The sequence below is a fragment of the Hylobates moloch genome, unplaced genomic scaffold (genome assembly GCF_009828535.3).
Source record: "Hylobates moloch isolate HMO894 unplaced genomic scaffold, HMol_V3 SCAFFOLD_12, whole genome shotgun sequence".
Lineage (NCBI taxonomy): Eukaryota > Metazoa > Chordata > Mammalia > Primates > Hylobatidae > Hylobates > Hylobates moloch.
In genome coordinates this window covers 49,686,550-49,710,752 of record NW_026652287.1, presented here as the reverse complement: position 1 = coordinate 49,710,752, position 24,203 = coordinate 49,686,550, and the positions used below count along the sequence as shown (strand labels likewise).

At 47.9% G+C, this 24,203-nt stretch overlaps 2 protein-coding genes across 4 annotated transcripts; one reads left to right on the top strand and one right to left on the bottom strand.

The window, feature by feature from the left end:
• Window positions 1-136: 136 nt before the first annotated feature.
• Window positions 137-15,260, top strand: SMIM7 (small integral membrane protein 7). Of its 3 annotated transcripts, XR_009209095.1 has the most exons (6): window positions 140-225; window positions 310-351; window positions 862-914; window positions 6,190-6,280; window positions 14,152-14,293; window positions 14,613-15,260. XR_009209095.1 is itself a non-coding variant. In XM_032170049.2 (5 exons), the coding sequence occupies exons 1-5, from the start codon at window positions 200-202 to the stop codon at window positions 7,452-7,454; spliced, it is 312 nt and encodes a 103-aa protein (XP_032025940.1). In that variant the 5' UTR covers window positions 137-199; the 3' UTR covers window positions 7,455-8,833. The 3 variants fall into 3 exon arrangements, 2 of the variants coding, with proteins under 2 accessions (XP_032025940.1, XP_032025939.1); XM_032170049.2 differs by lacking the exons at window positions 14,152-14,293; window positions 14,613-15,260 and adding an exon at window positions 7,355-8,833 and having other exon boundaries at window positions 137-225; XM_032170048.1 differs by having other exon boundaries at window positions 14,152-15,260.
• LOC116478647 (V-type proton ATPase subunit G 1-like) lies at window positions 12,024-12,609 on the bottom strand. The gene has a single exon (XM_032762070.2). It carries the CDS (start codon window positions 12,575-12,577, stop codon window positions 12,221-12,223), a length of 357 nt encoding a protein of 118 aa, XP_032617961.1. The 5' UTR covers window positions 12,578-12,609; the 3' UTR covers window positions 12,024-12,220.
• Window positions 15,261-24,203: the final 8,943 nt, after the last annotated feature.

The following is a 24,203-nucleotide window of genomic DNA, read 5'->3' as shown; positions in this document are numbered from 1 at the left end:
TCTGGGCCTCCCCAGCGAGGTGGGGCGCTCGCGCTCCCTTAAGGGGGCTTGGCCTGCAGAGGGCGGGACCCTCCCTGCCTTGACCTTCGATTGGCCCAGCCCTCGCCACTGTTGCTTTAGGATTGGTCGGCTTGTGCTCCTCTCCCCTCCCTCCCTGGGGCTTCCGCTTCCGGTTCTGACGGACGCTTCGGCCGTAACGATGATCGGAGACATCCTGCTGTTCGGGTAATTAGGGGGACCAGAGGCTGGGAAGAGAGAGCCAGGCAGGACGCGGGGGCGCCCCTAGTAACTGTAATTTTCCCTCTCCAGGACGTTGCTGATGAATGCCGGGGCGGTGCTGAACTTTAAGCTGTGAGTAGGCCGCGGCCGGACTGCGGCTCCATCCGGGGAACCCGTAGCCCCGCCCTCATAAACGTGATCTCGGCGCACTTCTCAGGCCCCGCCCCCAAGCCGCAGGCCCCGCCCTATCCGCCCTCTGTGCACGCCTCCAGCCTGGTTTATCTTCCTTGACCCCCACCCCCCGAGAGACCTTAAACCCATTTCTCCGTTCCTTGCTTGTCCCTCTGTTCACCTTCCTGGAGAGCTTAAGACCCATCCCTCAAGAAATAGCCCCACCCCGGACCCTCAGCCCTGCACCCGCACTGTCGGGCCACTTTGTAAATTGTCAGTGGCTGCTGACCTGGCTGTGATTGTCCGGGCAGTGGTGGCCCAGAGAGGGACATTGAACGTCAGAGATCACACAGCAAGTTTGCGGCAGGGCCAGGGCTGAAACTTAGTGTTTGTGGCCTTCTGAGCTGGGGGTCAGGGGACTGAGGACTCTATGTCCCATAGAAAGTGGACACTGTCTGCTCCTCTTTGTAGGAAAAAGAAGGACACGCAGGGCTTTGGGGAGGAGTCGAGGGAGCCCAGCACAGGTAAGGTCTTCCTGGATCTTGGAATTGCATGGTCCACTTCACAGGACAGTTCTGTTTCGTCAAGTCCTACCTTCGTTTTCTTTCTTTGTCTGTCTTTTTTTTTTGACACAAGGTCTTCCTCTGTTGTCCAGGTTGGAGTGCAGTGGTGCGATCATGGCTCACTGCAGCCTCGACCTCCTGAGCTAAAGTGATCCTTCCACCTCAGCCCCCTTAGTATCTGGGATTACAGGCGTGTGCCACCATGCCAGGCTAAATTTTGTATTTTTTGTAGAGATGGGGTTTCTCCACGTTGCCCAGGCCGGTGTCGAACTCCTGGGTTCAAGTGATTCCCCCCGCCTTGGCCTCCTTGAGGGCTGGGATTACAGGCATGAGCCACAAGTTTTCTCTTTAATTGAGCGTGTGTGTGAGTGGGAGATGATTGAGAATGTGCTATCCTTTCTGCCTACCTCTGTCATCTATTTCTTTCTCCCACCAGACCTCCCTGATGTGAGCACTCGCATCACTTCCTACCGTTATAATTTTCTGTTAGGTTTGCTGTCATCTGGCTAATGTCTGCCCCTCACATTTGACTGTAAACTTCAGAGAAGAGGCCCTAGCTTGGCTTGTCCCATCCTTTGTCCTTGCCGTACCAGTCCTCCGATGCCGGTGAATGAATGAATGAACAACCTCACACATAGCTGTTGCTTTCAGAGTGTTGCAGACCTGCCACTTTTAAAATTAGATGCCAACATTAGATTTTTAATCAGGAGATTTTATATAAAAATTAAGATGTCTGATTTTTCTTGAAAAATTGGAACATTCTGCAACTCAAGACTCAGGAGAGCTGTTTGCATCTATTGAGTGTAGTTGAGAAGGACTCTGAGGAGGTGGGGCCTGTAGACTCTGCCTCATCCCAGCCCTAACCCCTTCATATGTCTATCATCCGCCTGGGCCCTGGAGGTCCCAGAATTTACACTTCCTGCTGAATTTAATTGTGTAACTATTTGGAGTCTTAAGGGGATCTGTACATGACTATTGTATCCATTCATTCTTTCATTCACCAGATATTTGAGCACCTAACGCATGCTGGCTACTGTGCTAGTTGCTGGGATACAGCAGGGGTAAGACAGAGTGGAACTTACCATGGGGTGGGACACGTGATTTCTAAGCAGGGAATAGATGGTGACGAGGTGATGTTAGGTGACAGGGACAGGGAGTCACAGGATGGTGATGGGGTTGCCCTCCTGCTGGAGTGTGGAAGGGAAGGCCATTTGAGGAGGTGGCGTCACAGTCAAGGCGGTGGATGCTGTGATGGAGCACTGCCCAAGGATGGGGGAACCCTGAGGAACAGAGGTTTTCTTCTTTTAGAGACAGGGTCTTGCTCTGTCGCCCAGGCTGGAGTGCAGCGGCACAGTCATAGCTCACTGTAGCCTTGAACTCCTGGGTTCAAAAGATCCTCTTGCCTCAGGCTCCCAAGTAGCTGGGACTACAGGCACTTACTACCACGCCTGACTAATTTTCTAAATTTTTTTGTAGAGATAGGTGTCTCGCTGTGTTAACCAGGCTGGTGTCCAACTCTTGGTCTCAAATGATCCTCCCACCTCAGCCTCCCAAAGTGCTGGGATCACAGGCATGAGCCACCATGCCTGGCCGAGCTGAGATTTTGAAGACACTCCAGCAGCTCTCCTTTTTGGGGACCTGCCCCTGGGTGCTGACCCAGTTAGGTGCTTCCTGTTAGTGTTGCATTCTCCCTCCATTCCTAAAAGGTAATGGTCACTTTCCCATTTTACAGATCAGGAAACTGAGGGTCAGAGATGTGGCTCAACTTTTTTGTGGCCACATAGCAAATCAGTGAGAGAATCAGGATTAGAACCTGGGTTTTTCTGACTCTAGCGGTTGTGCACTCAATCACTAGAACGTCTGTCCGTCTATCCATTTATCCATCCATTCGTACATTGACTCAGCAGCCATGTGTTGCTTACCCACCACGTGGAAGGCACTACCAGGCCCTAGAGTTGCACTGTACAGATCCGAATCAGAGCTCCGGTGGGCGGGAGATTTGGCACAAAGTGGCAGGAGCATCAGTGACAGGGATGCCAGGCAGGGCACCAGTGCTCTATCAGGAGCTTCCTGCTTTGCTGTCTCCAGTCTCCTTCCAGCCCAGGTGCTGCACCTGCTGCTTCCCCTGTGGGAGCTGCTCTTTGCCCTCTATCCTCTTTGCCTGGCTTAACTGTAATACCATAGTGGCTGCATTTGTTGAGAGTGTCTTGTGTGCCGGGCAGTGTGCTAAGGTCTTCCTAGCTGCCTGACACCCCTATTGACACAAGAGGGAATGCACATAGATAGTGCAGGGGTGGGCCCAGGTCACCTGTGCAGAAGGACAGAGGCAGGATTTGAGCTCACATTTGTTAAACTGCCCATGTTTGAGGTCAGAACTTGGAGCTCTGGCACTTCCTCAGAAAGCCTGTTTTTTGTTTTTTTTGGTTTTGTTGTTGTTTTTGTTTTTTTTGAGATGGAGTCTCGCTCTGTTGCCCAGGCTGGAGTGCGGTGGCACCATCTCAGCCCCCTGCAATCTCCGCCTCCTGGCTTCAAGCAATTCTCCTGCCTCAGCTTCCCTATTAGCTGGGATTACAGGCACCCACCACCATGCCCAGCTAATTTTTGTATTTTTAATAGAGATGGGGTTTCGCTATGTTGGCCAGGCCGGTCTCGAACTCCTGACATCAGGTGATCTGCCCGCCTTGGCCTCCCAGAGTGCTGGGATTACAGACTTGAGTGACGGCACCCGGCTGGAAAGGCTTTTTCTGATCTCCCATCCTTCCCCGTGCACATGCCATGTTGGGTCTCCTCAGTGTGTGTTCCCGGGACACCCAAACTTTCCCACCAGAGCAGTCACATGTGAATATTTGTTTAGTATTTCTCCTCCCCACATGCTTGTTGGGGCAGAGCCACCAGTCTTTGTTTCTTTCTGTATCCCCTGTATACCGCTGTTGCCTGGAATGAGTAACCTTTTTTTATTTTTTGAGACAGAGTCTCGCTCTGTTGCCCAGGCGTGCAGTGGCGTGATCTCAGCTCACTGCAACCTCCATCTCCTGGGTTCAAGTGATTTTCGTGCCACAGCCTCCCGAGGAGGTGGGATTACAGGCACGCGCCACCACGCCCTGCTAATTGTTTTGTAGTTTTAATAGAGACATGGTTTCATGATGTTGGCCAGGCTGATCTCAAACTCTCGACCTCAGGTGATCCACCTGCCTTGGCCTCCCAAAGTGCTGGGATTACAGGCGTGAGCCACTGCACCCGGCCTGGAATGAGTAACGTTTGATTGGCATCTTGTTGATGGTGGGAGGTCCTGTTTTCATGATCCTTCGCTAGGGGAAGGGTCTTGCTGAGCAGCGCCTCTCAAAACTTCCTGGAAACAGACCAAGCACTTAATGTTTCTAGTCTGTGCTGGATCAGCCCTGTATACAGGTTGTGCCTCACGTGACTAACCCCGTCGGCTAGATAATACCAGGCTCGTCTAAACCGTGTTCAGCAAGACGGTGTGTTCAGCACAAGCTCGGATGGAGCAGGGATGTCAGGTTGTCAGGTCGTCATCCCTGAAAAAGTAGACATTTCTGGGCTTGTGTTGTGTGTGCTGTACTTACCATGCAGCCCCAGTCTGCAGATACTTCCGGGTAGCACCCTTGTAGATCACCTAATCTGGACCGTTTTTTTTTTTTGTTTTGTTTTGTTTTGTTGTTGTTTTTTTTTTTTTTTTGAGATGGAGTCTTGCTCTGTCACCTAGGCCGGAGTGCAGTGACACCATCTCAGCTCAGCCTCCTGAGTAGCTAGGATTACAGGCATGCACCACCATACCCGGCTAACTTTTGTATTTTTAGTAGAGACGTGGTTTCACCATGTTGGCCCCAGGCTGGTCTCGAACTCCCGAACTCAGGCAATCTGCCTGCCTTGGCCTCCCGAAGCGCTGGGATTACAAGCGTGAGCCACCGTGCGTGGCCTAATCTGGACCCATTCTTTTCATTTTGGAGGTCTAGAGAGGGAGAGTGATTGACTGGAAACCCTGGAGGAAGGGTCCAGAACCCAGGTCTCTGGAGTCTTCATGTACTAAATTGCCTTCCCTCGGAGAGGTTTCTGTTCCTTGGCATTCAAGGGGACCAGAGTAAGTCATCACCAAGACACACCTTCCCTTTCACTTGCCTGAATTAGGATGCTTTTAGTTACAAACACTGCAAACCCAGCTCAAAGTGGTTAAAGCAAATTGAAACATCCAATAGTAGAATTGTCTTCAGGCACCCTGGCTTTAGGTGTCAAACCAGTCCTCCAAGGTTAGGATTGGGGTTAGAGTTGGGGTTAGGGTTAGAGTTAGGGTTAGGGTTAGAGTTAGAGTCAGTATCTGACTCTCTGCAGCTCTCAATTCCCCTTTCTTTTGTGTTGGTTTTACTGTGAGACTGGTTAGGGTTGGCAAAGATGACCCCAGAGCAGGGGTTGGCATGTTTTTCTGTAAAGGGCCACATAGTAAATATTTGAGGCTTTGCGGACCATATGGTGTCTGTCTGGCACAACAACGTGACTCAGCTCTGCTGTTGTAGTACAAAAGCAGCAGGACATGATATGTAAATGAATGGGTATGGCTGTGTGCCATGAAACTTTATTCATTGACGCTGAGATTGGAATTTCATGTAATTTTTGTGCCTCACAAAATATTCTTCTTCTTCTTTTTTTTAATGTAAAAACCAGCCGGGTATGGAGACTCATGCCTGTAATCTCAATACTTTGAGAGGCTTAGGCAGGAGGATCACTTGAAGCCAGGAGTTCAAGACCCGCCTGGGGAACATAGCAAAACCCCATCTTTATATTTAAAAAAAAAAGTAAAAACTATTAGCTCATAGGCCATCCAAGAACAGGTGGAAGAGGCTGCTGGATTTGGCCTGTGGGCACTGAGCTTACTGAGCTTACATCTTCCCAGCTCAGTAAGCCTGGCAGAAAGTATCTTGTTCCCAGTAGTTGGGGGAAAAGTCCCAGGGCAGACTCTCATTGGACAGACTTGGGTCACATGCCCCTTCTTGAGCCAATCAGAGGCAGAGGGGCTTGGTGCTTTCAGGGGATTGGTCAGTGGTAGACACAGCCTGAGTGCTGAGGGTGGGGAAGAGGGAGAAACCCAAAGGAAAAGCCACATTGTTGCCAAAGTTGGAGGCAGTGAGCGCCGGGTGGGTGGAAGTCACAAAAACCCACTGCAGAGGTGGCAGTAGGGATGGGACGTTAGCTGTGCCGTAAAAGTGCTTTCTGATTCTTCCAGGTGACAACATCCGGGAATTCTTGCTGAGCCTCAGATACTTTCGAATCTTCATCGCCCTGTGGAACATCTTCATGATGTTCTGCATGATCGTGTGAGTCCAGCCTGCCCTTTCCTTTCAGTGTCGTCTCTTAGTCTCCTTCTCCAGGATGACCCACTGATGGTCATTCTCTGTCTTTTCAGTTATCACTCTTGTATACTGCTTTCTGTTTTCTTTGTTTATTTTTTGTTTTGTTTGAGATGGAATCTCGCTCTGTCACCCAGACTGGAGTGCAGTGGTGCGATCTGGGCTCACTGCAACCTCCGCCTCCTAGGTTCAAGCGATTCTCCTACCTCAGCCTCCCGAGTAACTGGGACTATAGGTGCGTGCCACCACGCCCGGCTGATTTTTTGTATCTTTAGTAGAGACGGAGTTCCATCGTGTTATCCAGGATGGTCTTGATCTCCTGACCTCATGATTAGCCTGCCTTGGGCTCCCAAAGTGCTGGGATTACAGGAGTGAGCCACTGTGCATGGCCCTGTTTTTTTTGTTTGTTTGTTTTGTTTTTGAGACTGAATCTTGCTCTGTTCCCCAGGCTGGAGTGTAGTGGCATGATCTCGGCTCACTGCAACCTCTGCCTCCCTGTTTCAAGCGATTCTCCTGCCTCAGCCTCCCGAATAGCTGGGATTACAGGTGCCCACCACCACACCTGGCTAATTTTTGTATTTTTACAAGAGACAAGGTTTCACCGTGTTGGTCAGGCTGGTCTTGAACTCCTGACCTCACGTGATCCACCTGCCTCGGCCTCCCAAAGTGGTGAGATTACAAGTGCAAGCCACCACACCCGGCCCTGCTTTCTGTTTTCAAAATAAGTAAGTGAGGGAACCAGTATCTGAAGGGGTTAAACTCTGTCCCTGTGTCCCCACCGAACCGGGCTGGAACTTTTATTGGAACATGGAGTTCTCCAGCCCCCGGCTATGCCCGGCACCTCTGCAGGGGCTGCCAGGAGATGCCTTCCCTGAGCCCATGGCCCTGTCACCTCTCACCAGCTCTGCTGCATCTGCCGAGGTGGAAAATGTGGTTACATGTCCAGCACACTGCCAGATCCTGCTCCAGCTGGGCTGGAAGCCAGCAGAAATATATTCAGACTTTATTGTTTTAAATTCTGGCTTTTCATTTTCTCATTAGGCTGAGAAAACTCAAGCAGATTGCCTTTCCATCTAGCATTGGGGCCGTAACTCTGATACTACTGTTAACGAATTGTGAGATTTGCTGTAAACAGATTTAGGAAAAGACACGACGGGAGAATCTGGTATTCTTGGCCTCCGTGGGTTCATCCTTGTATACTTCCCCCAGAAAGAGAGAGGACAAAAAGTTGGCTGTCCTGAGTGATTGAAACTCCGAATGTGGGGTTGCTGTGCAGTCCATGTGCCACCCCAGTGGCTGTTTGTGAAGATGCTTCCAGGACATAGGAGATCTGGGGAGGATCGCATTTCACCCTCATCACAAGGACCGTGATGTATTCCCAGAAAGGCTCTTGCCAAGGTATCACCTGGCAGAGAGGATGTGAGAGCATGTATGAGGCTTGCCTAGGAACAAAGAAGGCTTGTGAAGAGATCAAGGAACTTACATGAAATTGTAGGAAGGGCCAGGTGCGGTGGCTCAGGCCTGTAATCACAGCATTTTGGGAGGCCAAGGTGGGAGAATTGCTTGAGCCCAGGAGTTCAAGACCAGCCTGGGCAGCATGGTGAAATCCTTGTCTTTACCAAATATCAAAAATCAGCCGAGTATAGTGGCGCCTGCCTGTAGTTCCAGCTCCTTGGGAGGCTGAGAGGGGAGAATCACTTGAGCCCTGGAGGCAGAGGTTGCAGTGAGCTGAGATCCTGCCACTACACTCCAGCCTGGGCAAAAGAAGAAGACCCTGTCTCCAAACAAATAATAATAAATAAATCAAGACCTAAAGGACAAGAAGACGTTTGCCATTTGCAGAGCTGGAGAAAAGCATGGTGGCATAGGAAGTGGCATGTGCAAAGGTCCTGGGGCAGGGAAGAAGTCAGCATTCTTCCCTCATTCTCATCTTTGCAAAGGTCCTGGGGCAGGGAAGAAGTCAGCGTGCTTCTCTCATTCTTGTCTTTGCAAAGGTCCTGGGGCAGGGAAGAAGTCAGCATGCTTCTCTCATTCTCATCTTTGCAAAGGTCCTGGGGCAGGGAGCAGGGAAGAAGTCAGCGTGCTTCTCTCATTCTCGTCTTTCCTGTGCACCTGCTTCATCATCCTCTCCTGTTTGACCAACATCTTCACTCCCTCATCTGCCAGCCTGTGACCAGAACAGCAGCCTCGGGCATCCTCCCAGCTCAACTTTCCAAGACCTTCATAGTCAGTAGCCCAGGGTCCTGTTTTGTTTCCTGGGGCAGAGTCTGTTTGACCCACCTTGGTGTCACTCGGGTCCATTTGGGGTGGAGGTTCTTGATTCTGCCATAACCACTTAGGTCAAGGGTCATCAGACCACAGGCCAAATCTCCCCACTGCCTGTTTTTGTGAATGAACTTCACAAAAGTTCATGTGTGTGGCTGCTTCTGTGTCACAGCAGTGGAGTTGAGTTGTGTGGCAGAGACCACGTGGCTCGCAGAGCCAGAACTGTTAGTAAACAGTCGCCCGTTACAGAGAAAATGTGCCAACCCCTGACCCAGGCCAACTCTTTCACTGGGGTCCATGGGTGAGAGAAAATTCTCTCAAGAAAGGGCTCTCTTAGGGAGGCAGTGACTGGCTTTCCCAGCATATTTAAAAACTGGAAATCACCTAAGTGTCCAAGAATGGGAAGGATCAGGTAACTTGAAGGATGCCCATGTGACTGGCTGTCACGATACCATCACTGATGATGTGCCAGAAGGTTCTGTCTGCATGGGGAAATGAAACGTTCTGAAAGTGAAGAAAGCCAGAGGGTACTCGTCTGTGCGGCCTGACTTCAGCTGTGTAATGTGCATGCAGTAACCATGGATAAACCTTAAATGAGCGCCTTAAGTATGGGAGTGAAACACTGTTTAGCGAGGGACTTGGAAGGATCCACTCCAGATGGGGTAGAGAGGTGACCCTGCGGCAGTTGCTGAGGAAATTGGCAGAGCCTGGGCATGGTTCAATATTCTGTGTGCCTATTTCTTTTTCTTTCTTTTTTTTTTTTTTTGAGATAGAGTCTTGCTCTGTCACCCAGACTGGAGTGCAGTGGCACAGTCTCGGCTCACTGCATCCTCCATCTCCCGGGTTCAAGTGATTCTCCTGCCTCAGCCTCCCAAGGAGCTGAGACTACAGGTACGCACCACCACACTTGGCTAATTTTTCTATTTTTGGTAGAGATGGGATTTCATCCTGTTGACCAGGCTGGTCTCGAACTCCTGACCTCGAATGATTCACCTGCCTCGGCCTCCCAAAGTGCTGGGATTGTAGGCGTGAGCCACCGTTCCCAACCTCCCTGTGCCCACTTCTGTGTTGTTTGAGCTTTGGAAAGTTTAAGAAGTTACGAAAAGTCTGAAATATGGGGAGAAACGTCCCTGAGTATTTAGGGATCGGTAGCACTGTCATCTACAACTTACACTGAAACACATCAAAAATACGGATAAATGGATAGATACATGGATAGGTACGTGGTACAGCAAAGTGTTAATTTCAGAATGTAGGTGGTGGCAGTGTGTTTCAACACAACTCTTCTGTGTGTTGAAATTTTTATAAAATAATGAGGAAAAGTTGGGGAGAAATGAACCATGGAGACCGTTTACAAGTAAAAAGCAGAAGTCTGTCTTCACAATCCAGTATTTTATAGAATATTCACAGGATTGTGCAGCCGCTATCTCTATCTAATTTCAGAACATGTTCATCAACACAGAAAGAAACCGTGTCCCCATTGGCAGTCACTCCCCATTCCCCCTCCCCGAGTCCCTGGCAACCGCTCATTGGCTTCCTGTCTCTGTGGATTTGCCTCATGTGGACAGTTTATACAAATGGAGTCATACACTGCATGGCCTTTTGTGTCTGGCTCCTCTCACTCAGCATCATTTTTTTGAGGTTCATCCACGTTGTAGCCTGGAGCAGTGCTTCATTCCTTTTCATGGCAGAATCATATTCTCTTGTATGACTATTCCCCAGTTTTCCATCTGTCAGTTGGTGGATAGTTGAGATGTTTGTATTTTTTAGCTATTATGAATAATGGTGACAACATTCATGTACAAGTTTTTGTACAGATTTATGTTTTTAGTTATCAGCTATATAGGAGTGAAATTGCTGGGTTATATGATCACTCTACGTTTATAATTTTCTTTGTTTTTTTTGGAGACAGTCTCGCTCTGTTGCCAAGGCTGGAGTGCAGTGGCACATTCTCGGCTCACTGCAACCTCCACCTCCCGGGTTCAAGCGATTCTCCTGTCTCAGCCTCCCGAGTAACTGGGATTACAGGCGTGCACCACCACACCTGACTAATTTTTTGTATTTTTAGTAGAGACGGGGTTTCACCATGTTGTCCAAGCTGGTCTTGAACTCCTGACCTCATGATCCACCCACATCGGCCTCCCAAAGTCCTGGGATTAGAGGCGTGAACCACCACGCCTGGCTGAAACAGGGTTTTACCACGTTGGCCAGGCTGGTCTCGAACTCCTGACCTCAAGTGATCCACCCACCTCAGCCTCCCAAAGTGCTAAGAGTAAAGCTGGCTTGTGTTTATCCTTTTGAGAAAACACCAGAATGTTTTCCAAAGTAGCTACAATATTTTACATTCCTACCTGCAGCCTACAAGGGTTACACTCTCTCCATATCCTTGCCAACTCTGTTACTGTTAATCTTTTGACTATAGTCATCCTAGTAGGTATGAAAGTTTTTTGTTTGTTTGTTTTTGAAACAGTCTCTGTTGTGCAGGCTGGAGCTGGAGTACAGTGGCAAAATCTCAGCTCACTGCAACCTTTGCCTCCTGGGATCAAGTGATCCTCTGGCCTCAGCATCCTAAGTAGTGGGACTATGGGTGTACACTACCACACCTGGCTAATTTTTGTATTTTTTGTAGAGACTGGGTTTCACCATGTTGCCCAGGCTAGTCCAGAACTCCTGGGCTCAAGTGGTCCACCCACCTCAGCCTCCTGAAGTGCTGGGATTACAGGCGTGAGCCACTGTGCCCAGGCAGTTTGAAGGTTTTGATTCGCATTTCCCTGATGGTTAATGATATTGAACATATTTTCATGTACCTGTGGGCCATTTGTCCACCTCCTTTGAGGAAATGTCTTAAGATTCTCTGCCCTTTTTAAAAATTGGGTTATTGCTGATCCATAAGGGTTCTTTTTGTATTCTTGTTATCAGTCCATTATCACATGCGTATTTTGCAAGCATTTTATCCCATTTTATATGTTGTCTTTTTCACTTTCTTCATGGTGTCCCTTTTTTTTTTTTTTGCATGACAGAGTCTTTACTTTTAAATGACTTGGTACACCAAGTAATACATGTAACAAGTTCTTGAATTCTATCATCTAGTAATTTTGATTAAGAGAAACTAAAAGCAGCCCAAACAATTCCACTAGTATTCACTGTTCTAACCATTAGCAAGAATGGACTACTTTAAGGCTGGCTGCTGCTTCACACAGGTTACAAAGAACTATTTACTACATTTTCATAGATAAAGCCCCTGACCTTCAAGAAAGTGTCAGGGAAAAAAAATATTTAATCCCTTCCTTTCTTCAAAGAATTGTTATGTGGTGTTTTTTGTTTTTTTTTTAACTAGATCTAAGAAAGAAAAAGTCAACACTGATATACATGTTGCTTGAGCCAAAAGGCATAGGAAAAAAAGACAACGTATAACCATTAAATTCCTAAGAAACATGAGGTAAAAAGATGAAATCTTTAGATAATTTCTAAGTCTGTACAAAAAAGCTAGATTTGCTACTCTCCAAAAAGTGGAAGGACCTATTATATAATATATGGAAATAATTTAATGCCATTTCATAAGAATGTATCTAGAGCTGTGCTAAGCTTCATATTCGTGAGGGCATCTAAAATGCCACTCCACAGAATAGGTGCTTCTCTCTTCTATCCATTTATGCAGTAGTTTTCATGGCTTTCTGGCCGAATGTCACGGACAAAAGCCAAGAGGTTATCCAAGACTTCATCCCTGTTCTGCCGGAAGTACGTCTGGAGGATGGTCCTCTTCTCCTGGGTCTCCTTCTCCACTTCAGTGCTGCAACTGCCACGGGATCCCAGTGCCGCAGCCTCCTTGGCCTTGAATTCTTTCTCCCTCTGCAGGCGGTACTGTTCAATTTCAGCCTGAGCTGCTTCTTTGGCCTGCTTCAGCCTCCGGTTCTTTCTTTTGCGGGCCTCGGACACCTTCTCGGCTGCCTGCTTCTCAGCCTGCAGCAGCTGCTGAATCCCCTGTGACTGACTAGCCATGGCCGCAGCGATTCTGAGACCAAGGCAAGCGGCCTGATGGTGTCATTTTAAGCACAAAAGTTTTTTATTGTGAATGACCAGGCATGGTGGCTCATGCCTGTAATCCCAGCACTTTGGGAGGCCGAGGTGGTTGGATCACTTGAGGTCAGGAGTTTGAGACCAGCCTGACCAACATGGTGAAACCCTGTCTCTACTAGTAGTACAAAAATTAGCCAGGCGTGGTGGTGGGTGCCTGTAATCCCAGCTACTCGGGAGGCTGAGGTAGGAGAATCGCTTGAACCCAGGAGTTGGAGGTTGTAGTGAGCTGGGATGCCCCACGGCACTCCACCCTGAGCAACAGAGTGAGAGTCCATCTCAAAAAAAAAAAAAAAAAAAAAGTTTTTAACTGTGATGAAGTTGAGTTTATGTTTTTTTCTTTTTGTCACTTGTGCTTTGGGTATTATAGTAAGAAATCATTGCGTAACCCAAGGTTACAAAGATGTACACATAAGTTTTCTTCCAAGAGTTTTGTAGTTTGGTTTCTGGAGGGTAGTTAGGTCTGTGATCTATTTTGAGTGAATTTTTTTATATGGTGTAAAGCAGGGGTCCAACTTTATTCTTTGGCATGTGGAAATCCAGCTGTTTCTGCACTCTTGTTTTTTTCAGATAGCCTTTTTATTTTGGAATGAGTTTAGATTTGTGGAAATGTTGCAAAGATAATACCGAAAGTTCCTGTATATATCTTTTGTTTAACAGCTGTACCGCTTTCCCTTATAGGATGGTGGTGGTGGCTGGGTGCAGTGGCTCACGCCTGTAATCCCAGCACTTTGGGAGGCTGAGGCGGGTGGATCACTTGAGGTCAGGAGTTTGAAAGTAGCCCAGCCAACATGATAAACACCATTTCTACTAAAAATACAAAAATTAACCTGGCTTGGTGGCAGGCGCCTGTAATTGCAGCTACTTAGCAGGTTGAGGCAGGAGAATCGCTTGAACCTCGGATGCAGAGGTTGCAGTGAGCTGAGATCGCACCACTGTACTCCAGCCTGGGTGGCAGAGCAAGACTCTGTCTAAAAAAAAAAAAAAAAAAAAAAAGAGTATATTCTTCTTTTAACTGTGTAGTTCAATATTGTTAATTATATTCACAGGTGGATCACAGGTTACTTTAAAAAATCAGACAATTGGGCCGGGCGCGGTGGCTCACGCTTGTAATCCCAGCACTTTGGGAGGCTGAGGCGGGCGGATCACGAGGTCAGGAGATCGAGAGCACGGTGAAACCCCGTCTCTACCAAAAATACAAAAAATTAGCCGGGCGTGGTGGCGGGCGCCTGTAGTCCCAGCTACTCGGAGAGGCTGAGGCAGGAGAATGGCGTGAACCCGGGAGGCGGAGCTTGCAGTGAGCCGAGATCGTGCCACTGCACTCCAGCCTGGGCGACAGAGCAAGACTCCGTCTCAAAAAAAAAAAAAAAAAAAAAATCAGACAATCATGTAAAATCATCTAAGTAATAGGTAATAGTCATGTAAAATAATCTCTGACAATATTTTTAGAACAGTCACCTCCTATCCTCACAGACATTTCTGCCCTCTGACTTCTCCAGGCTGTTCGGCTCTTGAATCCCAGCGATGAAACCAGGAACTCACTTTCCCAGGATGCTGAGTCTCCATTCCTCCATTCCTGATGACTTCAAGAATGTTTTTGACCAGAAAACCGACAACCTTCCCAGAAAGCTCAAGCTCGTGGTGGGTGGCAGAGTGTTCGCCAAGATGTGCATGGTTTCCCAGCCACGTCACTGTTTTCAAAGATAGTTTCACTTTGGTCTCTGAATTGGAATGCTGTGTACTGAAGGGGTTTCAGGAGGGTTTATATAAGGGGCTGTGATGAAATTGCATTCCCTATAGATAAAAGAAAAATTATTTCTATCCAGAGATCTGAGCAGAAGGATTGGCTTGTAAGTTTAACACAGCCATGTTTTTGGACATTCAGTGTTACTTGCTGAGTCTGACAGTCTCTGGGCCCAGCTAGGGGCCCTGTTAACAAACTCCTTTCACATCCCAACAGGGTCTGCTTGGCCACTCAGTGCAGCTGTGATTAACCCTAAAGGCTTTAAGGAACAGGCCACCTGTAACAGAGACACCAGCCTTCCTGTATAGACAGTAAATTGTTAGCAAGAGTGTTGAGCTAGTTCCTGGTGAAGTGTTTCCACAGAAGACGTGGAGCAGTTGTGGGGATATTAAGGGAAATTTTCCTCCGCCTTGACCCCTTTGTTAAATAAAATGACTTTGGGAGCCATTCATTGTACAGTTGCAGGAATGAGAGTGATTTTATGATGTGGTGACATTGGGACCATGTTCTAAAACCTTGGGTTTCTGAGTCTGCTTTTTGAGTAGGTGATTTTGAGGTTGAAAAACCAGGGGCCTCCATCTAGGAAATACAGCATTTTCCAGAAGCTTCTTTGAAAGGGAATCCTGGTTTCGTTGCCAAAATGAAACGCCCGGGGTTGGCGCTGAATCCCACAACCGTGTGATTTGCTTGTTGAGTTTTTTGTTGTCTGGTTTTTTTGTTTGTTTATACCAATAAGAATGAGCCTGAATGTTGGTGGTTTTTGAAATCCTGACTTGGAGGTAAACCTGGAGGAAGGAAAAAAAGTAAATATGCAGGCTTTTAGGACTGAGTAGCCTTGAAAATAAACCTAATTTCTAAAAAGGACCTTTTGTTTATACTTTTTTTTTAACCAAGAAGTCAATTTCCAACCTGAGTCCTTTTGAATTACCCTGCTGGAAAAACCTAGGATTCAATTTGGAGGCCGTGAAAAAGAAAAGAGTCAGTGGTAGAGTTTCCTTTTTGGATTTAGCTCAAATAAATGATGGTCAACAATTGGGCAAGTGGGGCTGGGCGCAGTGGTTCATACCTGTAATCCCAGCACTTTGGGAGGCCGAGGTAGGCGGATCACTTGAGGTCAGGAGTTCGAAACTAGCTTGGCCAACATGGTGAAACCGCATCTCTACTAAAAATTGAAAAATTAGCCAGATATGGTGGCATGCGCCTATAATCCCAGCCACTTGGGAGGCTGAGGCATGAGAATTGCTTGAACCTGGGAGGTGGAGGTTGCAGTGAGCTGAGATTGAGCCACTGCACTTCAGCCTGGGTGACACAATGAGATTCTGTCTCAAAAAAAAAAAAAAAAAAAAAAAAGAATTGAGCAAGTGGAATTTTGACTGGAGCTTCTCCTGAAAGTATTGAAAGAGTCATTGCTAATGGTGGGCTGTTGCTAGACCAGGGTCAGGTCCACTTTTGCTGCCTCTCAGGTTGTGGAATTCTCCTTGATCACTTCTGTAATTTATTTCCTTGCCAAATCTCAGCCAAGCATCACCCCATGGTCTGTAAGTAGCAGAGGTTGGAGCTGCTGGGTCTGGCTTTGCTGAGGCCGGTGTCCTTGTCAGAACAGGCACACCAAGATCTTGGCTGGGTCCCTCACAAGCCAGATGAATGGTGTGAAGAAACCTTCCTGCCTTATTCAGACTGGCGCGGAGGTCTCAATGAGGCGAAGCATTTGTCCATTATGGGTATGAATCGTGCTCTCAGAAGAGAATCCTGTCATTGAGGTTTTGTTTCAATAGTTCTCTTTTTCTCCAGAGAACTGTTACCTCATTGTTAATAATAGCAGCGTGGCTTTTTCAGATGCTGGTTGGTGGCTGCTGTACATTTTAAAAATGGAATCTCATGTGTCTCTTAAGGAAGCTTTTCAAGAACTTCACTGGCCCCAGAGGTTATCAGAGTTTGAAGTTTGGGTGCCTAGTGTCTCACAGTGTTTAAGCACTAATGTTCTGGGTCAGTTAGGTGTGTGTTCAAATCCCATCTCAGCTCATTCTGAGTGGGACCTTGGCTAATTGCTTTCCCCACTCAAAGCCTCAGTTTCCACATCTCTAAAATGGGCCTGCAAGTTGGGTGTGCCTAAGGTTGTTGTAAGTTTCAGTGATCTCGAATGCGGCCGAGTGCCTGAGAGCACCTGTTGCTGTGGGTATCATCACTGTGTGCGTTTTCTGTCTTCTCATCCACTTTTCTTTGTGCAGTCTGCACACGCACCATTAAAGGCTGATGACAGCATTTTTAAAAATTGCAAACAGAGGCTAGCACGGTGGCTCCCAGCACTTTGGGAGGCCAAGGCAGGTGGATCACGAGGTCAGGAGTTCAAGACCAGCCTGGACAAGATGGTGAAACCCCCGTCTCTACTAAAAATGCAAAAATTAGCTGGGTGTGGTGGCATGCCCCCTGTAATCCCAGCTACTCAGGAGGCTGAGGCAAATTGCTTAAAAACCTGGGAGGTGGAGGTCGCAGTGAGCTGAGATCGCACCACTGCACTCCAGCCTGGGTGACAGAGCAAGATCCTCTGTCTCAAAAAAAAAAAAGTTACAAACAGACTGGGTGCAGTGGGTGGCTCACATCCTGTAATCCCAGCATTGTGGGAGGCCAAGGTGGGCAGGTCACCTGAGGTCAGGAGTTTGAGACCAACCTGGCCAACATGACAAAACCCCGTCTCTACTAAAAAATACAAAAATTAGCCAGGCGTGGTGGCGCGTGCCTGTAATCCCAGCTACTCAGGAGGCTGAGGCAGGATAATCACTCGAACCCGGGAGGCGGAGGTTGCAGTGAGCCGAAATCACGCCGTTGCACTCCAGCCTAGGCGACAAGAACCAAAACTCCATCTCAAAAAAAAAAAAAAAAAAAGGCAAACAATGTCCAGCCTGGTAAACCTTTTCCTGTCTTCACCATCCCCATACAGCATTTTCTGTATCCTGTATGTATGTTTTGAGAGTGGATAAGGAAGGATGAGTTCTGCTGTGTTCATTTCAGCATCATTTTCTTTACACTTGCTGTGTTGCTAGGAGGTGTTACAGTTCCCATTTTTACTTACAGTGCAGTGTCAGCAAATCGTCCTTAGCCACCTTCTTACTGGACTTGGATTATATTTTGTCCACTGTGATCGGGGCTGCCCCTGGCACCAGGGTTGTGATCTTCATTGGCTTCTATTGTGGTGTTAGCTTCCTTGGGGCAGATAACCATGGAGGAGGGGTCCATAATATCCTTAAATACCATTGGTGTGGCTTTTTTTGTTGTTGTTGTTGAGACGGAGTCTCGCTCTGTCGCCCAGGCTGGAGTGCAGTGGCGCGATCTCGACTCACTGCAAGCTCCGCCTCCCGGGTTCACACCATTCTCCTGCCTCAGCCTCTCCGAGTAGCTGGGATTACAGGCGCCCGCCACCACGCCCGGCTAATTTTTTGTATTTTTTAGTAGAGACAGGGTTTCACCATGTTAGCCAGGATGGTCTCGATCTCCTGACCTCGTGATCCGCCCGCCTCGGCCTCCCAAAGTGCTGGCTGGGATTACAGGCTTGAGCCACCGCGCCCGGCCCATTGGTGTGGCTTTAAGTTGCTTTTGTTTGTTTTACTTTGCTTGAAAAAATTTTTTAGACCTGGTACGGTGCCCATGCCTGTAATCCCAGCACTTTAGGAGGCTGAGGTGGGTGGATCACTTGAGGCCAGGAGTTCAATACCAGCCTGGCCAATATGGTGAAACCCTGTCTCTACTAAACATACATATATTAGCTGGGCATAGTGGCACGTGCCTGTAGTCCCAGCTACTCAGGAGACTGAGGTAGAGGAATCGCTTGAACTCGGGAGGCAGAGGTTGCAGTGAGCCAAGTGGTGCACTTCAGCCTGAGTGACACAGTGAGATCCCTGTCTCAAAAAAATTTTTTTTTAAACTACTAATGCATATTCATTGAAGAAAACTTATCAAATGTATATTTGCTAGAAGAGGAAAAATAAATCACCCATGATCACATTCTCCGAGACCATCACCCTAGGTACATATCCTTCCAACCTTTCTTCTGTGCATAATCATCTAGGTGTGGTGCTTATGTTTTCTTTTGGCAGTGTTATCTTAGTATCTTCCAGCGTGGTTTTCTCACCTGATACTGTAACCATACTTCCATATCCTCCAATATGTTGTTTTCTAAAATAACTTTTTTTTTTCTTTTTTTAAAGACAGAGTCTCACTTGGCCAGGCGCGGTGGCTCACGCCTGTAATCCCAGCACTTTGGGAGGCCAAGGCGGGCGGATCACGAGGTCAGGAGTTCGATGAAACCCCGTCTCTACTAAAAATACAACAATTAGCCGGGTGTGGTGGCGCATGCCTGTAATCCCAGCTACTCAGGAGGCTGAGGCAGGAGAATCTCTTGAACTTGGGAGGTGGAGGTTGCAGTGAGCCATGATCACGCCACTGCACTGCAGCCTGGGTGACAGAGTGAGACTCCGTCTCAAAAAAAAAAAAAAAAGAGATAGGGTCTCACTCTGTTGCCAAGGCTGGAGTGTGGTGGTGTGATGACAGCTCACTGTAGCCACGATCCTCCCACCTCAGTCTCCCAAGAACCTGGGACCACAGGCATGTACCACAGGCTAATTATTTCTTTATTTTTATTTTTTGGTAGAGACAGGGTCTCCCTGTGTTGCTCAAACTGCTCGGCTCAACGAACCTCCCACCTTGGCCTCCAGAATTTCTGGGATTACAGGCATGAACCACAATATCATTCTTTTTTGTTTGTTTGTTTGAGACAGTCTCACTCTCGCCCAGGCTGGAGTGTGGTGGCGTGATCTTGGTTCACTGCAACCTCCACCTCCCAGGTTCAAGCAATTCTCATGCCTCAGCCTCCTGAATAGCTGGGATTACAGGTGCCTGCCCAGCTAATTTTTGTATTTTTAGTGGAGACAGGGTTTCACCATGTTGGCCAGGCTGGTCTCAAACTTCTGCCTTCAAGTGACCCACCCACCTCGGCTTCCCAAAGTGCTGGGATTACAGGCATGAGCCACCATGCTCAATCACAATATGATTCTTAATAACTGCAAATACGCCATTGTAAAGACATGCCATGATTAATTTAACCAGTCCCCAGTTGATGGGCACTTGGTTTGTGTTCAGATTTTGTGTATTAGAAAACAAGGCTACAGGCTGGGAGTCACTGCCGAAGTGATAAGCTGTGGGTGGTGAATGCAGAGAAGACCACAGTGTACAGCACCTACCCTGGGAGTGTTCACTTGGAGTTCATGTTGGAACCCATTTTGCTTCCTCCACCATTGCACATTGAAGGAGAATGTATTTTTGCACGGGCTTCTCATTGCCCTTCATGTACATCTGCTCTAGGGCAGGAGTCAGCAAACTACAGCCCAGAGGGCACATCTGGCCCACGGCTCGTTTTCGTAAATAAAGTTTTATTGGAGCCGGGCGCGGTGGCTCACAACCATAATTCCCACACTTTGGGAAGCTGAGCCAGGTGGATCCCTTGAGGTCACGAGTTCAAGATTAGCCTGACTGCTGTGGCAAAATCCTTTCTCTACTAAAAATACAAAAATAGCCGGGTGTGGTGCTGCACACTTGTAGTCCAAGCTACTCAGGAGGCTGAGGCAGGAGAATTGCTTGAACACGGGAGGTGGAGGTTGCAGTGAGCCGAGATTTTTCCACTGCACTCCAGCCTGGGCGACAGAGCTAGACTGTCTCCAAAAGAAAAAGTTGTATTGGGACCGGGCGCAGTGGCTCACGTCTGTAATCCTAGCACTTTGGGAGGCCAAGGTGGGCAGATCACCTGAGGTTGGGAGTTCGAGACCAGCCTGACCAACATGGAGAAATCCTGTCTCTACTAAAAATGCAAAATTAGCCAAGTGTGGTGGCACAGGCCTGTAATCCCAGCTACTAGGGAGGCTGAGGCAGGAGAATCAGTTGAACCTGGGAAGCAGAGGTTGCGATGAACCGAGATCGTGCCATTGCACTCCAGCCTGGGCCACAAGAGTGAAACTCCATCTCAAAAAAAAGTTGTATTAGAATCTGGGCACACCCCTTTGTGTCTATATTACCTACAATTGCTTTAGCAACCTCCATACTACAACTGCAAAGTGGAGTAGTGGCACAGAGACCATATGGCCTGCAGAATGGAAAATGTCACCTATTTGGCCCCTTACCAGAAAAATTAGCCAACTGCTGAGCCAGGGTGTGATGGAGAATCCCAAGGTGTCCCTTCCCTCCCAGAGCCACTCAGGGAATCATCTGTACCCTTGTGGCCTGCATTTTAACAAAGATACACAAACACATTTTTTAAATTTGCTAGAAATCTTCCCTCCCGTTTTCAAGTGTGGTGGTTAATTGACCAAAACCCAATTTTCTTTCTTTCTTTCTTTCTTTCTTTCTTTCTTTCTTTCTTTCTTTCTTTCTTTCTTTCTTTCCTTTTCTTTTCTTTTCTTTTTTTTTTTTTTTTTTGACTCTGTCACCCAGGCTGGAGTGCAGTGGCACGATCTCAGCTCACTGCAGCCTCCGCCTCCCGGGTTCAAGCAATTTTCTTGCCTCGGCCTCCCAAGTAGCTGGGATTACAAGCACCCGCCACCAGGCCTGGATAATGTTGGTATTTTTAGTAGAGATGGGGTTTCTCCATGTTGGCCAGGCTAGTCTCAAACTCCTGACCTCAGGTGATCCGCCCACCTCAGCCTCCCAAAGTTCTGGGATTACAGGCGTGAGCTGCTGCGACTGGCCTCGTTCTCTTGATAGTTAGAGCAAAGACCCCTCTCAGGCTCTCCGAGACTCCTCAGAACAGCAGCAGTGCGATATTGGATAATGAGATCCGCTCTCTGAAGTGGTTAGATTTGAAAAGCCAGCGAAGCTGTCATTAGCAAGGCATTTTCTTTTCATTTCAACCATTTCATTATCTCCTTCTTTACCAAATTTGAGTTTATGAAATATTTGACAAGCCTCCTGATGTTTTCCTGTGTTGATGAAAGACGGATGCTGTTTGTGTAAGAGGAAAAGGCATGCTATAAAAAGAAAAGGATAAAAAGGGCCGGGCAGGGAGGCTTACGCCTGTAATCCCAGAAGTTCGAAACCAGCCTGCCCAACATGGTGAAACCCCATCTCTACTAAAAATACAAGAAGTAGCCAGGTGTGGTGGCACGCACCTGTAATCCCAGCTACCTGGAAGGCTGAGACGAGATTTGCTTGAACCTGGGAGGCAGAGGTTGCAGTGAGCAGAGATCTTGCTGCTGCTAAAAAACATACAAATTAGCTGAGCATGGTGACGGGTGCCTGTAATCCCGGATACTCAGGAGGCTGAGGCAGGAGAATCTCTTGAACCCAGGAGGCAGAGGTTGTATTGAGCCGAGATCGAGCCGTTGCACTCCAGCCTGAGCAAAAAGAGCGAAACTCCATCTCAAAAAAAAAAAAAAAAAAGATTGCCTGAGACTAGGTAATTTATAAACAAAAGAGGTTTAATTGACTCACAGTTATGCACGGCTGGGGAGACCCCAGGAAACTTATACAGTCATGGCGGATGGGGAAACAAACATGTCCTTGTGCCCATGGCGGCAGGAAGGAGAAGAATGAGAGCTGAGTGAAGTGGATGCCCCTTATAAAAACATCAGATCTCGTGAGAACTTACTAGCACTGGAATAGCATGGGGGAACCACCCCATGATTCCCATGATTCAGTTACCTCCCCCCAGGTCTCTGCCACCACACATGGGGATTATGGGAACTACAGCTCAAGATGAGATTTGGGTGAGGACACAGGCAAACTATATCAGCTGTCATGCTCATTAGTTTGTTTATCATCCGTGGCTTCTTTAGCACTATAAGGGCAGGATTGAGTCCTTGCAGCAGAAACCATTCAGCCTGCAAAGCTGAACCTATTTACTTTCTGACCCTTTATGGAAAAGTTTACTGATCTCTGGACTAGACAGTTTTTTAAAAATGACGTCTTATGGCCAGGCGCAGTGGCTCACGCCTGTAATCCTAGCACTTTGGGAGGCGGAGGTGGGCGGAACACGAGGTCAGGAGATCGAGACCATTCTGGCTAACACAGTGAAACCCCATCTCTACTAAAAATACAAAAAATTAGCTGGGCGAGGTGGTGGGCGCCTGTAATCCCAGCTACTCGGGAGTCTGAGGCAAGAGAATGGCGTGAACCCGGGGAGCAGAGCTTACAGTGAGCCGAGATCATGCCACTGCACTCCAGCCTGGGCGACAGAGCAAGACTCTGTCTCAAAAAAAAAAAAAAAAAAAAATATGACATCTTACTAGTGGATCCTGTTTCCTGTTCATTGGTGTCTAGTTTACGTTGTTATCTTGGCAGTTGGTGGTAAACCTAGGCAAAAGAGTGTGGACTGTGCGAAGGGAATTGTGGAAATTTTAGGGGAAATAAAGCTTTACATCTAATTAGAGTACATTGTGTGCATGAGAAAGAAGGCGGAAAAGATGGTTGCAGCAGAAAGCAAGTTGGAAGTGTGGCTCAGACCTGGGTTCTGTGTCTTGGCCCTTCTGCACCTCCACGTCCTCATCTGTGACATGGGTACAGTGAAGGAGAGAGCCTTGATATGGGCCTATAACCTGCCTGATGCTGGGCAGGCACTCAGTAATCGTCACAGTTTTTATTAATATTGTTGCTTTTATCAAAAGACTTTCTCAGCTGGGTTTTGCAAGGCTTCAGTGAGATGGTGTATTAGTCAGCTAGAGCTGTGTACTAGGCCATCTTGCATTGCTATAAAGAAACGGGTAATTTATAAGAAAAGAGGTTAATGGCCAGGCACGGTGGCTCACGCCTGTAATCCCAGCAGTTTGGGAGGCTGAGGTGGGCAGATCACCTGAGGTTAGGAGTTCAAGGCCAGCCTGGCCAACGTGGTGAAAGCCTGTCTCTACTAAAAAAATTTACAAAAATTAGCCGAGCATGGCGGCGGGCACCTGTAAATCCAGCTACTCAGGAGTCTGAGGCAGGAGAATCACCTGAACCCGGGAGGCGGGGGTTGCAGTGAGCTGAGATCGTGCCATTGCACTCCAGCCTGTGCAACAAGAGTGAAGCTCCATCTCAAAAAAAAAGAAAAAGAAAAAGAGGTTTAATTGCCTCACAGTTCTTTTGAGACAGAATCTTGCTCTGTCATCCAGGGTGGAGTGCAGTGGCGTGATCTCAGCTCACTGCAACCTCCGCCTCCCGGGTTTAAGTGATTCTTCTGCCTCACCTTCCAGAGTAGCTGGGATTACAGGTGCGTACCCCCACGCCTGGCTAATTTTTGTATTTTTTTTAGTAGAGTCGGGGTTTCACCATGTTGGCCAGGTTGGTCTTGAACTCCTCACCTCAAGTGATCCACCCACCTCCTCCTCCCAAAGTGCTAGGATTACAGGCGTGAGCCACCGCAACCAGCCTCCCCTTTTGTCAGCTTATCGCCCCATGCTTATGACCTCATTTAACCTTAATTACCTCCAAATGGCCCTATCTCCAAATACAGTCCCCGTTGGAGGTCAGAGCTTCAGCATATGAATTTAGGCATGGGTGGGTGACACAATTCAGTCCATAACAGATGGTCAAAGTCTGACCCATAGTATTCAACAGCTGCTGTTAGTTACTCTCCTTGGCTAGTAGTATGCCTTGAGGCATTAAAGAACAAACACACAAAGCTGGTGTGGTGTAGGAGGCACCCTGAGAAGTTCTATGATGGGGTTTGTCTCCTGGTGCTGCAGACAAAGGCATTTGTGTGTAAGTGAATGGTGGCCTCAGCCATGGTGGGGGGTCTCAGATTTTAACGTCCCCCTAAATCCCCTGGTGGTGTCTTTGTGGAATTCAGAT